At 50.2% G+C, this 12,141-nt stretch overlaps 1 protein-coding gene across 8 annotated transcripts in view; it reads right to left on the bottom strand.

The window, feature by feature from the left end:
- Nucleotides 1–1,165: 1,165 nt before the first annotated feature.
- Nucleotides 1,166–12,141, bottom strand: part of GIT2 (GIT ArfGAP 2) — a 77,052-nt gene continuing 66,076 nt past the window's right edge. For 5 of the 8 annotated variants that reach the window (XM_032168722.2, XM_032168726.2, XM_032168732.2 and 2 more), the window contains 2 exons: nucleotides 11,372–11,435; nucleotides 4,933–10,534 (listed from right to left, as the gene is read on the bottom strand). In XM_032168722.2, the coding sequence (XP_032024613.1) occupies nucleotides 10,322–10,534; nucleotides 11,372–11,435 (277 nt within the window). In that variant the 3' untranslated portion in view covers nucleotides 4,933–10,321. Of the gene's footprint in view, nucleotides 1,233–4,931; nucleotides 10,535–11,371; nucleotides 11,436–12,141 lie in introns of those variants that run through there. The other 3 variants (XM_032168729.2, XM_058425936.1, XR_009209118.1) reach the window with 2 other exon arrangements.

Raw genomic sequence — 12,141 nt, 5'->3', positions numbered from 1 at the left:
CGGGAGGTGGAGGTTGCGGTGAGCCGAGATCACGCCATTGCACTCTACCCTGGGCAACAAGAGCGAAACTCTGTCTCAAAAAAAAAAAAAAAAAGCATGGAGCTCAGAAGGCCCTACTGTTTCTGCCAGTAGGATGCTGCCCCGAGAAGTCCACCCGCCTGGGGTGGAACTGGCCATGGCTCTGCCTTTGGACGTGGACTTGGGCAGGATTTCCATTGCTTCCAGCGGAAGCAGGTCAACTCCTGGCTGCGCGCCTCATTCCCCAGTACTCCCTGGACTGGCAGATTCTCCCTCAACTCTGGGGATGGGGTGGACTGGCCTGTGCCATGCCCTGAAGGGAGGCTTCTGCTTCCAGCAGCAGGCGCAGGGCCGCTCCTTTCAGAAGGGCCGCCGTGGGGAAAGTCATTGTGCTTGTGAATGAGGCTCCTCGAAGAATCATTCCAGCAGTGGAACTGGGCAGCGTCCTCCACACAGAGTTCAGAGTCTTACCTGAGCAGTGGTTACTGAAGATCTCAATTTGAAACAAACAGAAAAGACGAGAAATATTTATGGCAGAAGTAAGGAATTGAAAGGCAAAATACAAACCCGGCCACCCAGGCTCTATTCCTGTGAGCCTCCTCCCAAGGCGAGGAGAGGACCACACAGTAAGCAGCTCCCCCAGGGGCCTCCCTGCTCCGACCCTCCCAGGAAAGAAGACTGGGAGGAGATGGGAGCCCCCAAGTCTCTGCTCCACACCTCCTTCCCACCACACCCCTGCCAGGGTCGCAGCCATTCCTCACCCTCTCCTGGTTCCAGAAGGCCTGTCGTCCTTGGCCTGGACGTCCACCTGTGCCAGTCGAGCCCTGCAGTTAAGAGCACAGGGCCGGGCGCGGTGGCTCATGCTTGTAATCCCAGCACTTTGGGAGGCCGAGGCGGGCGGATCACAAGGTCAGGAGATCGAGACCACGGTGAAACCCCGTTTCTACTAAAAATACAAAAAAAAAATTAGCCGGGCGTGGTGGCGGGCGCCTGTAGTCCCAGCTACTCGGAGAGGCTGAGGCAGGAGAATGGCGTGAACCCGGGAGGCGGAGCTTGCAGTGAGCCGAGATTGCGCCACTGCACTCCAGCCTGGGTGACAGAGCGAGACTCCGTCTCACAAAAAAAAAAAAAAAAAAAAAAAAGAGCACAGGCTCAGTGCTCTCACTTGCTCCAATATGAACTGGGCTCCAAGGGCCGAGCCTTGGTTTCTTCATCTGCAAAATGGGGTAGTTTTAATTCCTACTTGGGGAGCCTGCTTTCATAACTGACTGGGAAATGCCTAGAGCACTTAGCCCAGTGGCTGCTTGGAGTGCAGGTGTCAGCTCAGCCCCTCTGGTCTGAAAGCAACAGGCCGGGCTGGGGAAGAACCTGAAGTGGGGTCCTGGGAAGGGGCAGTGGGAAGAGGGGAGCAGAAAGCAGTTTGCATCCCCGGGCCCAGAGGGGAGGACAGTTTGCATCCCCTGGCCCGGAGGGGAGGGCCAAGCTACCATTCAGGCCCGGATATGCAAATTGCAAAACCAAGTTAGACTTCAAAACGCCCCCATGAAGGGCCAGGCACGGTGGCTCACGCCTGTAATCCCAACACTTTGGGAAGCCAAGGCGGGAGGATCACCTGAGGCCAGAAATTCGAGACCAGCCTGGCCAACATGGCGAAACCCATCTCTATGAAAAATATAAAAATTAGCCTGGTGCAGTGGCACGTGCCTGTAATCCCAGCCACTCAGGAGGCTGAGGCAGTAGAACTGCTTGAGCCTGGGAGGCAGAGATTGCAGTGAGCTGAGATCGCGCCACTGCACTCTAGCCTAGGCGACAGAGTGATTAAAAAAAAGTAGTATGAAAAAGATGACGGCCAAGCGCAGTGGCTCACGCCTGTAATCCCAGCACTTTGGGAGGCCGAGGTGGGTGGATCACCTGAGGTCGGGAGTTTGAGACCAGCCTGGCCAACACAGTGAAATCCCATCTCTATTAAAAATACAAAATTAGCCGGGTATGGTGGTGCATGCCTGTAATCCCAGCTACTCAGGAGGCAGAGTCAGAATAATCGCTTGAGCCCGGGAGGCGGAGGTTGCAAGCCAAGATCGCACCATTGCACTGCAGCCTGGGCAACGAGAGCAAAACTCCATCAAAAAAAAAAAAAAAAAAAAAAAGAAAGAAAAAGAAAAAAGATGAATTGCTAACAGTGTTGGAGCAAGTGGACAGTCATCTTGGAAAATAATAAAGTGGAATCCCTCCCTACCTTTAAAAAAAAAGAAAAAAAGCACTCCTGTATGTAAAGTGTTCTGGGAGAGATGGGGCTCACAGGACTAAGTGAGGCCAAGAGGCCAGGGCTAGGTGAGTGGGATTCTGAAGGGAAGGGGAGTGGAGAGCCAGGCTCAAGGGGGCCTGTGGGATGATGCAAAGGAGTGGGAGGACGAGCCCCAAGAAGGGAAGGTGGGGGTTGGGTGAGAAGAGGGACTTCGGAGAAGGAGACGTGGTCTTTGGTGAGAAGCCTCCTTTGGGAGAGAAATGAGGCTGAGGAGTTCTGAGCAGGTTTGAGTGGTTTGAGGAACTGGAGAGATAGCAGCTGGGGAGCTGTGAGCCCAGCAGGGGCCTGGGTGTGGGGCAGGACGGACGGTGGAGCAGGTGGGAGGATGAGGTGAGGGTCCAGGCCAGCCTCTTCTCATCTCCAGCACCCCTCCCTTCGGGACTCGGTGGGAAGTTGACACACATACTTTGAACACAGCTGGAACCACCGGGCCTGGACTGAAGTGGAGTTCTGGCTCCTGGTTCCATGGCTGGCTAGCAGACGCTGGGACCCCCAGAGTCCATAGACCACAGGGACCCGTTTCTGGACAACCTCACGCGCCTGGCCTGCTGGACAGCGAGCAGCTCCTCAGATGGTTGCCGAGTGCACTTCTGCCCTATCAGCTTCAGGGGATGGAGACTGCTGCGGTCATGGTGTTGTAAGCAAGGGGACAGGCGCTCAGACAGTCCTTCCAGTCAGCCATTCAACAAACGCTAGAGAGGTCCAGGTGCCAGGGACTCAGCCCTCTGCTCAAGGGCCTCTGGGCTGTGAGGGCACCAGCTGTCAGGGCTGTGAAAGTTATCTGTTTACACAGCCTGTTGCCCACCTGCCCCCCCATATCTAGACTTGTGGGGAGGAGCCTTTGAGGTGCTGCAGTGCAGCCAGCCCAGCAGTGCCAGCTCCACGTGGAGGCCACCTTCCCTGACTCCATTGATTGTTTAAAAAAAAAAAAAAAAAGTCTTGCCCTGTCGCCCAGGCTGGAGTGCAGTGGCGCAAGCAATTCTCCTGCCTCAGCCTCGTGAGTAGCTGGGATTACAGGAGCCCACCACCACACCTGGCTAATTTTTGTATTTTTAGTAGAGACAGGGTTTCACCATGTTGGCCAGGCAGGTCTCAAACTCCTGACCTCAGGTAATCCACACACCTCGGCCTCCCAAAGTGCTGGGATTACAGGCATGAGCCACCACGCCCGGCCCCGACTCCATTGTTGATGGTAGTGGCTGCTGCCATTATGCCAGCTGCAGCAGGGAAGCACAGCTGGGGCTGCACACTCCATGGAGCCACTGGGAGCCTTACCCCTTCTAGGTTGGGATGGGAGCTCTCCGTGCCTCTGCAGCCACCAAAACTGCAGCTGCAGACCAAGGCCTCCTGCTCCAGGAGGGTGGGGCTACTGCCGCCCAAACTGCAGTTGTGGATTTGAGCCTCCTTGTGCTCTTGGGGGAGCCAGGAAGAGGCAGGATCTGCCCTCCTGGGTGCAGCTGCAGCCACTGGACCTATGACTGCAGACCTAAGCCTCCTGCTCCATGAAGCAGGCAGGAGCTGGGGACAAGCGGGAGCCCTTCCTCTTCTCGGTTGGTGGGGCGGGAGCTCCCAGTTGCAGCTGTGGCTGCCCTCCCAGGTGCAGGACCTGGGTGTCTCTGCAGCCTGCATCCTCGGGTGCCCCAGAAAGGATCCCCCAGTCTCTACAGGCTCAGGGGTGTCTGTTCCCACTGCCTGGCCTCTCTCAGCTCCCAGTACCCTCTCCCATCTCAGAGCAGGGTTGGGGCCAAGCCCTGGGGCCATGAATGGCAGCGGGAGGCAGACAGTCCTGGGTGGGAGTGGGCAGGGTCCGCAGTAAGGCCTCACCTACAAGCCAGGGAGGGCCTAAAGGCTGGGGGCCAGGCTGCCAGTCCTGCAGACCTGAGCGGGGACTTGTGGTACCTCTTCCTGGCCTGCCCATGGCCACCCATGGACCAGTTGGCAGGCACTTCCTCCCCTCTGTGGTCCATAAAAGCCCTGGGCTCAGCCAGAGCAGACCAGAGGATGGAGAGGGCAGAGAGATGATGACGGGACAACCAGCTGCAGAGAGGAGTGCTCTCTCTGCTGACAGCTGCAGACGATGGGACGACCAGTTGCAGAGAGGAGTAGTACCCTTCTCCCTGAGAGCTGCAGAGACAACCTGCTGGCACAGAGGAGCTACCCTCTCTACTGAGAGCTTCAGAGACCTGCAGAGATGTCCGAATGACTTGCCTGTGAAGAGGAGCCACCCTCTCCAGGGCCTCCTCTCTGCTGACAGCTGAACACTTGACAGGACGACCTGCCTACAGAGAGGAGCTGTTCTAACACTAAATAAAAATCTTTGGCCAGGCATGGTGGCTCATGCCTGTAATCCCAGCACTTTGGGAGGCTGAGGTGGGTGGATCAAGAGGTCAGGAGATCGAGACCAGCCTGACCAACATGGTGAAACCCCATCTCTACTAAAAATACAAAAATTAGCTGGGCATGGCGACACGTGCCTGTAATCCCAGCTACTCAGGAGGCTGAGGCAGGAGAATCACTTGAACCCGGGAGGCAGAGGTTGCAGTGAGCCAATATTGCACCGCTGCACTCCAGCCTGGGCAACAGAGCGAAACTCTGTCTCAAAAAAAAAAAAAAAAAAAGTCTTCACCCTCCACTTGTCTGCGTACCTCATTCTTCCTGGATGCAGGACAACAAAAACTCAGGCAAAGGCACTGGCCAGAGATTTCCAGCCAGAAAAATCGACACCCCAGAGATCCTGTAACATTGTGACTCTGCCGGAGGCTGGGAAGCACACCCTGGTGGTGAAGAGGAGTAAGGAGCATGACAGCAACTGACACACTCTCTCCTTGGATGTGAGGCTTGGCCTCCTGGGCTGTAAACATCCTTATCTGAAAAATGGGAAGAAACACTCACTTCATCCGGCTGTAGTGAGGATGAAATGAATGAACATGTGTCAAGAACTCAGCACAGGCCGGGCGTGGTGGCTCACGCCTGTAATCCTAGCACTTTGGGAGGCCGAGGCGGACAGATCATGAAGTCAGGAGTTGGAGACCAGCCTGGCCAACATAGTGAAATCCTGCCTCTACTGAAAAAAAAAAAATACAAAAAAATTAGCCAGGCATGGTGGCACGCACCTGTAGTTCCAGCTACTCGGGAGGCTGAGGCAGGAGAATTGCTTGAACCCGGGAGGTAGAGGTTGTGAGCTGAGATCACGCTGCTGCGGTCCAGCCTGGGTAATAGAGAGACTCTGTCTCAAAAAAGAAAAAGAAAAAAGAACTCAGCACAGTGCCTGGCGCAGAGGAAATGTCAGCTAAAATTATAATGATGACTTCACATGACTCTCCTACACTAAAACATGTTTAAAAGCAGAAGCCAAGGAGCTGTGTGGTGGGAAGGGCCTGGAAACGGTCTACAGCAGAGCTTCGCAGAGTGTGGTCCCTGGAACCTGTTAGAAATGCCTACTCCTGGGCCCCACCCCAGAGCTGCTGAACCAGACTATGGGGGCCCGGCCTGGTGAGCCCGCCAGGGTTCCAGGAGGCCTGCTGCTGGCTCTTTTGAGCCTCCTTGCCTGAGGAGGTTGCTCTGGGTGTGAGCTGTGTGAGACACTGGTCCTAAGCCTGCACAGACATCCCCTGAACAAGCGGGATCACAGTGAGGACGTGGCATCTTTCCGACTTCTCACTTGGAAAAGTACCCGTGGTGCTCAGGCCCTCCCCCACCCTTCTTCCATTTGGGAGAAGAGTCCCAAGTCACCTAACCAGAGGACAATCACTGGTGACCATGGGCAGCCCTGATGAACCACCATGCAAATCTATACCAGCTCCCGCTAGGAACCTGCACAGGGGTCCTTTCTCAGAAAATAAAATAAAGACCAGTGGTTTTAAGACACTAAGCTCATTCCAGGACCCCATCACCTGTTAGGAAGAAGTGAGGGCATCTGTGCTGGGCTGGCTTTCACTGCATTAAAAAAATTAAGGGGCCGGGCGCAGTGGCTCACGTCTGTAATCCCAGTACTTTGGGAGGCTGAGGCGCGTGGATCATCTGAGGCCAGGAGTTCGCACCGGCCTGGGTAACATGGTGAAACTCCATGTTTAAAAATACAAAAAATTAGCCAGGGGTGGTGGTGCATGCCTGTAATCCCAGCTACTTGGGAGGCTGAGGCACAAGAATCACTTGAACCCAGGAGATGGAGGTTGCAGTGAGCTGAGATCACACCACTGCACTCCAGCCTGGGTGACAGAGTGAGATCCTCTCTCCAAAAGAAAAAAAAGTTAAACATAGGGAATAAATATATTATGATAAGATGCATGGAACTAGTATCTTGATGCAGGGTTCAAAGAAAGCTATTTGCTCTGGGTGCCGTGGCTCACACCTGTAATCCCAGCACTTTAGGAGGCTGATGCGGACAGATCACCTCAGGTCGGGAGTTCAAGACCAGCCTGACCAACATGGTGAAACCTTGTCTCTACTAAAAATACAAAATTAGCCAGGTGGGGTGGTGCATGCCTGTAATCCCAGCTACTTCTGAGGCTGAGGCAGGAGAATCACTTGAACCCGGGAGGTGGAGGCTGTGGTGAGCCGAGATCGCGTCATTGCACTCCAGCCTGGGCAACAAGAGTGAAACTCCAACTCAAAAAAAAAAAAAAAAAAAAAAAAAAGAAAGAAAGCTATTTGCTAAGCACAGAGGAAGAAAAAGATAGTCATTACTGTAAAACTGCGGAGCCCCAAAGCATATGAAACACTGCTGCATCTCACTAATGATGGTGTTTTGGGAGAACTTTCTCAGACCTTTTACAGAGTATCTGGAAACATCAACTAATTGATGGGGAGCACAGCATTACCACAAAAACACTTGTAGAGCCTGTTTATTGCATAACTAGCAGGCACAAATTCCAAAACGATTTTACAACACTTAAAGGGCACAATAATTACAGGAACAGAACGTACAATAAGAAGTACAGAATAATGAGTGACAGGGATCAAACACGTTGGAATAAAAGGCATCTCCGTTTTCCTATGCAGCATTTTCTTTTCTAGGAACACGTTACCTTCAACCAGGACAAGGCAAGAAAGAAAATTATACTATTGGAAAGCTCATGGGTGCCATTGAGGACTAAAACAGGCAAGTTTTGCTCTTGGTTCTGCAACTGAATTGCTTGAGAAGCCATGTACAGCTCCCGAGTTGTGCGTTTAGAATTCTGATTACATGAAATGCTATGTTTGATCTTTGGGCCCAATTCACTGTTCTTTGGCAAATAAGAACTATTTGCATTCCAAGGCAGATGACAATTTCTGTGAAAGGAGCTTAGAGGTACAGCTGTTTCCTTCTGTTCAGCCAAGTGCCAGTTTCATAAAGTGCACCTCTGCCCTATCGGCTTTGGGGGAGGGGTGGCATATGGGGAGGAAGGGATCATTGAGAATACAGGGTAAAAAAGAACGACGTTACCGAAGGTAGACATTGCTAGTGCAAGGTACGGAATCCATGTGCAAAAGGTGGCTGGAACAAATATTCAGACAAGGTGCGATTTGCCAACAGGAGCAGAGAACTCTGACACCAGATCTCAGATGAGGCCAAGGAAATGCGCAGGGCACATACAGAGAGGACGACCTGCAGCCCTCCAATGGCCACGTCATTCCACTGGGGAAGTTGTTTGGAGTTTTGGCACTGTGGGCTAACTGGGCACTCTTCTGAGATATTCTTACAACTGGAAATACTTTGTTGGTCCCCATGTTCCTTGACTTTTTCTAGGGCCATAAAGGCAACATCTTCTATTGCAGGTCCTCAAACGTTCCAAGGAAAACACTGCTTCACCTCCTGCAGACAGCTCATTTCCCAGAAGCCTCTACAGAAGCCCGTCCTCCCTGGGACAGCAGGGGCAGGAGTTTGCAAGAAAAAGGAGGGTGAGCTAAGGACATGAAGCCTGCAGAAAAGGCTATCAGATGGCACCTGAACTTAAGGTAGGAGGCCCCCTTCTAGAAGGCATCCTGGGAGCATCCAACAGCAATGTGGCACTTAGGGCTGTGGGACAAACAAGTGGAAGAGTCTTTTGGCGATGTGGACCCTTTTCCCATGCTACTCACAGTGTAGCAAAACACGACAAAAGCATCCACAGACGGTGACTTAGTAAAGCACGCACCGTCGGGGTGCTACTTTCATGACAGCATACGGTCAAGCTATAAAGGTGTGCGTGAATCAGTCCTGTGAAAATAGAAGCTTAGTTATTAGCATGTATTGAGGCAACTTGTACTTTGATTCTTGTATCTTCTTCACATGTGTGAATGACCACTATGGGACAGAACATGCGGTTAAAAACAGGAGCGACAGCAACATAACATACAGGGTTGGCCGGTTCCATTACAGGTAAGACGCAGAGGCTGCTCCAGGTGTGTCCGGGGGAGCCAGGCCCTCACACTGCACAGCTTACAGGGCCCTGGGGTGGGGGCTGTGAGCTGGCAGCCTAGAAGACACAGCTCACCTGCACATAGTCTCTGAAAGTGTTCAAATTGGTTGCCAACATTTATAAATGGAGAGATGGCACCAAAAAAAATATAGGTTTCTTGTCTCTTGAAAAATCAAAGCTGTGGCCACCCTAGGCCCACTTTTCCACATGGCAACAGGCGTGGAGCTGGGGGCTACTGCCCCTACCGGGTAGGCCATGGGCTCCCCATAGTCTCCTCTGCCTTGCTGCCATATACCTGGCTCCCTTCACTCATCCACATCACTGGCCCTAGGCCAGGGTCTGAACCACACACACAGAATGGCTGCAGTAAGCAGGAACGGGAAGAGCTTTCACATTCAGAACAAGAAGGGGCTTTTTAGTAACTAAAAAGCAATCTGAGCATGTTCCAGCACTTCAACCTTACTCTTTCAGAGCTCTGGAGTAGCAGGCAGCCAGCTAGGGCACACCCTCTAAGGAATTCTTGAAAGTTGATGTCTAATTTTTAAGTACTCATGAGGTGATGGAGGAGAAACTAACTCAGATGACTGCGATACATCTTTCCTTATAAGAAGTCCTTAAAGACAATGAAAAATGTGAAGCAACTCATGTGAGAAAGCTGTAAGTGGTCAGAGAAGCAAGCTGACTTTTGGATGAAGGGTACAACACAATGTCAGGGAGTAGGCGATTTCTTTTCCCTATAGTTCATGGTAGTGATACCTGAATGGGTGGCACAAAATGAGTTCTGGCTTGTTAGACTGATGCTTCTCTTTGCTGCAGGTTTTGAACAAACTGCCTGGCTTACAGGGGTGAGGGAGAGCACCTGACAATGGGTGGTGATGTGCGTGGAGCTCCTACCCTGAACATGGCTTCATGAGATGTCCTGTGGCAGGTCAATGCTTTATCTCATTCCATGGAGCCTTCAAGATGACAACAAAATATCAAGAGATAGGAGCTTGAGATAACAACATTAAATAACAGAACATGTAACAGGGTAAAACACTGAGAAGAAATGGATCAATTCATTGTTTCCTCCCAAGAGAGACTGTGACACTAGTTTTAAAAAGTGGCAAAGTCCTTTCTCTACATACATGCTTGGAGATACCCCAAACTTAGAGATTCTGAAGTAGGCCAGGAAATTCACTTATTGCACGATGCTTGGTAGGGAACAAATGACGTTGATTTTTTTTTTTTTTAACTGAACTCTCTCAAGAAAATGTTTTATGAAAAATTTCATTTATAGTTTTAGCCACAGGCAGGGAGTTTTAAGGGATGGAAAAGTTTTCACAAACTTTAGACAATGAAACTATACTTTTGGATGTATGTGATCAACTCGACAGTTGTTGACAACACAACCGAACATCAGAAACTAAACCAGTAAATAGGCACAAAATAAGGCAAGTGGGTTAAATAGTTGAAAATTGGTTAGAAAACATGCAAAAATAATACTGAGTTTTCTTTTAAAAAGTTTTAAACTGTCATTAAATGTTTCTTTTTGTAGAAATCTGAAGAGTTCTGCGTCTGAATTTGAAATTGGACTTTATAAAGCCTAGAAAACAGAGGAGGCGGTGCCCTGCCCTTGTCAGTTGTTGTTCTCTTTGGTGGTGATGGTAACCAGCTGCTTGGCAGCTTTGGCAATGTCATACGCACACTGGATGACCTGCTGCGTGACCAGCTGGACGTCTGTGGGTGAGCTGGGGTCCCCTGGGAGGGTCTTCTTGCACTCTGACTGCAGTCGGTAGGCACTGGACGTCAGTAAACGAAGGGAAGTCCTCACCATATCAGACTTGGGTTTCTAAAAAGAAAAAGACAGCTGTTTACCCTGAACTGCAGGGCAGACATCCAAAAGCAGGGGACAAACATTCTTCTAAAGCAAACCAAGCTGCTCCCCAGAATGAAAGGCAGTTTGGTCCTGCCCTTTCTCAAAGGGGTGCTTTACACACTCCAAGCTTTGCAGCCCACAGCGTAAGAGATGCTGAAATATTCTGATTCAAAGGTCAAAGTGCATGCAGGGTAATTTTAGTAGTATGTGGTATTTTGAGGTAATTTTTGAAAAATATTAATCCGTGTGGGTAAAATATTCCAGAAAAATCCTATAAATTTTAAGATTTGCCTTTTAGCATGACTTATATATCCTTGTCTTATTAAATCAACATTCATGCAGAACAAAAATATTTCAAAGCTCTATACGACTGCATATTTTATTTTATTTTATTTTATTTTATTTTTGAGACGGAGTTTCGCTCTTGTTGCCCAGGCTGGAGCGCAATGGCGCGATCTTGGCTCACCACAACCTCCGCCTCCTGGGTTCAAGCGATTCTCCTGCCTCAGCCTCCCGAGTAGCTGGGATTACAGGCATGCACCACCACGCCTGACTAATTTTGTATTTTTAGTAGAGACAGGGTTTCTCCATGTTGGTCAGGCTGGCCTCGAACTCCCGACCTTAGGTGATCTGCCTGCCTCGGCCTCCCAAAGTGCTGGGGTTACAGGCGTGAGCCACGACACCCGGCCTCGACTGCATATTTTAAAACTGCATGTGCTACAAAAAAGCTAATGTAATATATAGGTCATAAAGAACTTTCTTGCTGTTCATTTAAAAGGATTTAAACCAAGTGAGTACGAAGTGACTTACTTTGGGGAATAATGCTGCCATTTCTGTAACAGCTACGTGTATCCTCTCTGAGCAGGGAATATAACTGCAAGAATATTGAAGAAGTTATTCAATGACAGTAAAAATGATTCGGAGGCAAAGAGTACTCAAGTGCTAGAACAGATTCTGTTTACATTCCTTTCATGAAGGGGCTGGGGCTGCAGCCAGCCGTGCATCCCACACCACCAGAGGGCACATGGTTATACAGCAGGACTCTCATTGCTTCCTGAAAGTTCAATCTGATGAAAAGTCTCCGGGTATGAAATATGGCAACATACACTCTTGGTCAGGTGAGGCCACACAACAGTACAGAAACATAATTCACCCCTCCTCACGTCGGTCATTTACTTCTCATGTGTTTCATCGTCCTAATTTCTAGAAAGAGAAAGGATTTCCATGCAAAAGGCCACAGAAGTGAAAAATAAAGGACTGAAAAAATTCCTTAAAATTAGAATTGGAGTCTCCCAAGTAGCTGGAACTTCAGGCATGCACCGCCATGCCTGGCTGATTTTTTAAATATTTTTTTGCAGAGGAGTCCCACTATGTCGCCCAGCCTTGTCTTGAACTCCTGGATTCAAGTGAATCTCTTGCCTCAGCCTCCAAAGTGCTGGGGTTACAGGTGTGAGCCACGGTGTCCAGCCCTTTCCCCATTTTTTAAACCATGAAGTTGGCTTCTGAATAGATTGTCATAAGCAACTTATGTACTTCACCTTTGTAATAAATCTAGTTTCAAAACTATTATAATTAAAACT

This window comes from Hylobates moloch, unplaced genomic scaffold, assembly GCF_009828535.3.
Source record: "Hylobates moloch isolate HMO894 unplaced genomic scaffold, HMol_V3 SCAFFOLD_12, whole genome shotgun sequence".
In the NCBI taxonomy this organism is placed as follows: Eukaryota; Metazoa; Chordata; class Mammalia; order Primates; family Hylobatidae; genus Hylobates; species Hylobates moloch.
The sequence above is the reverse complement of the archived record's forward strand: the minus strand, read 5'-3'. Positions and strand labels throughout refer to the sequence as shown.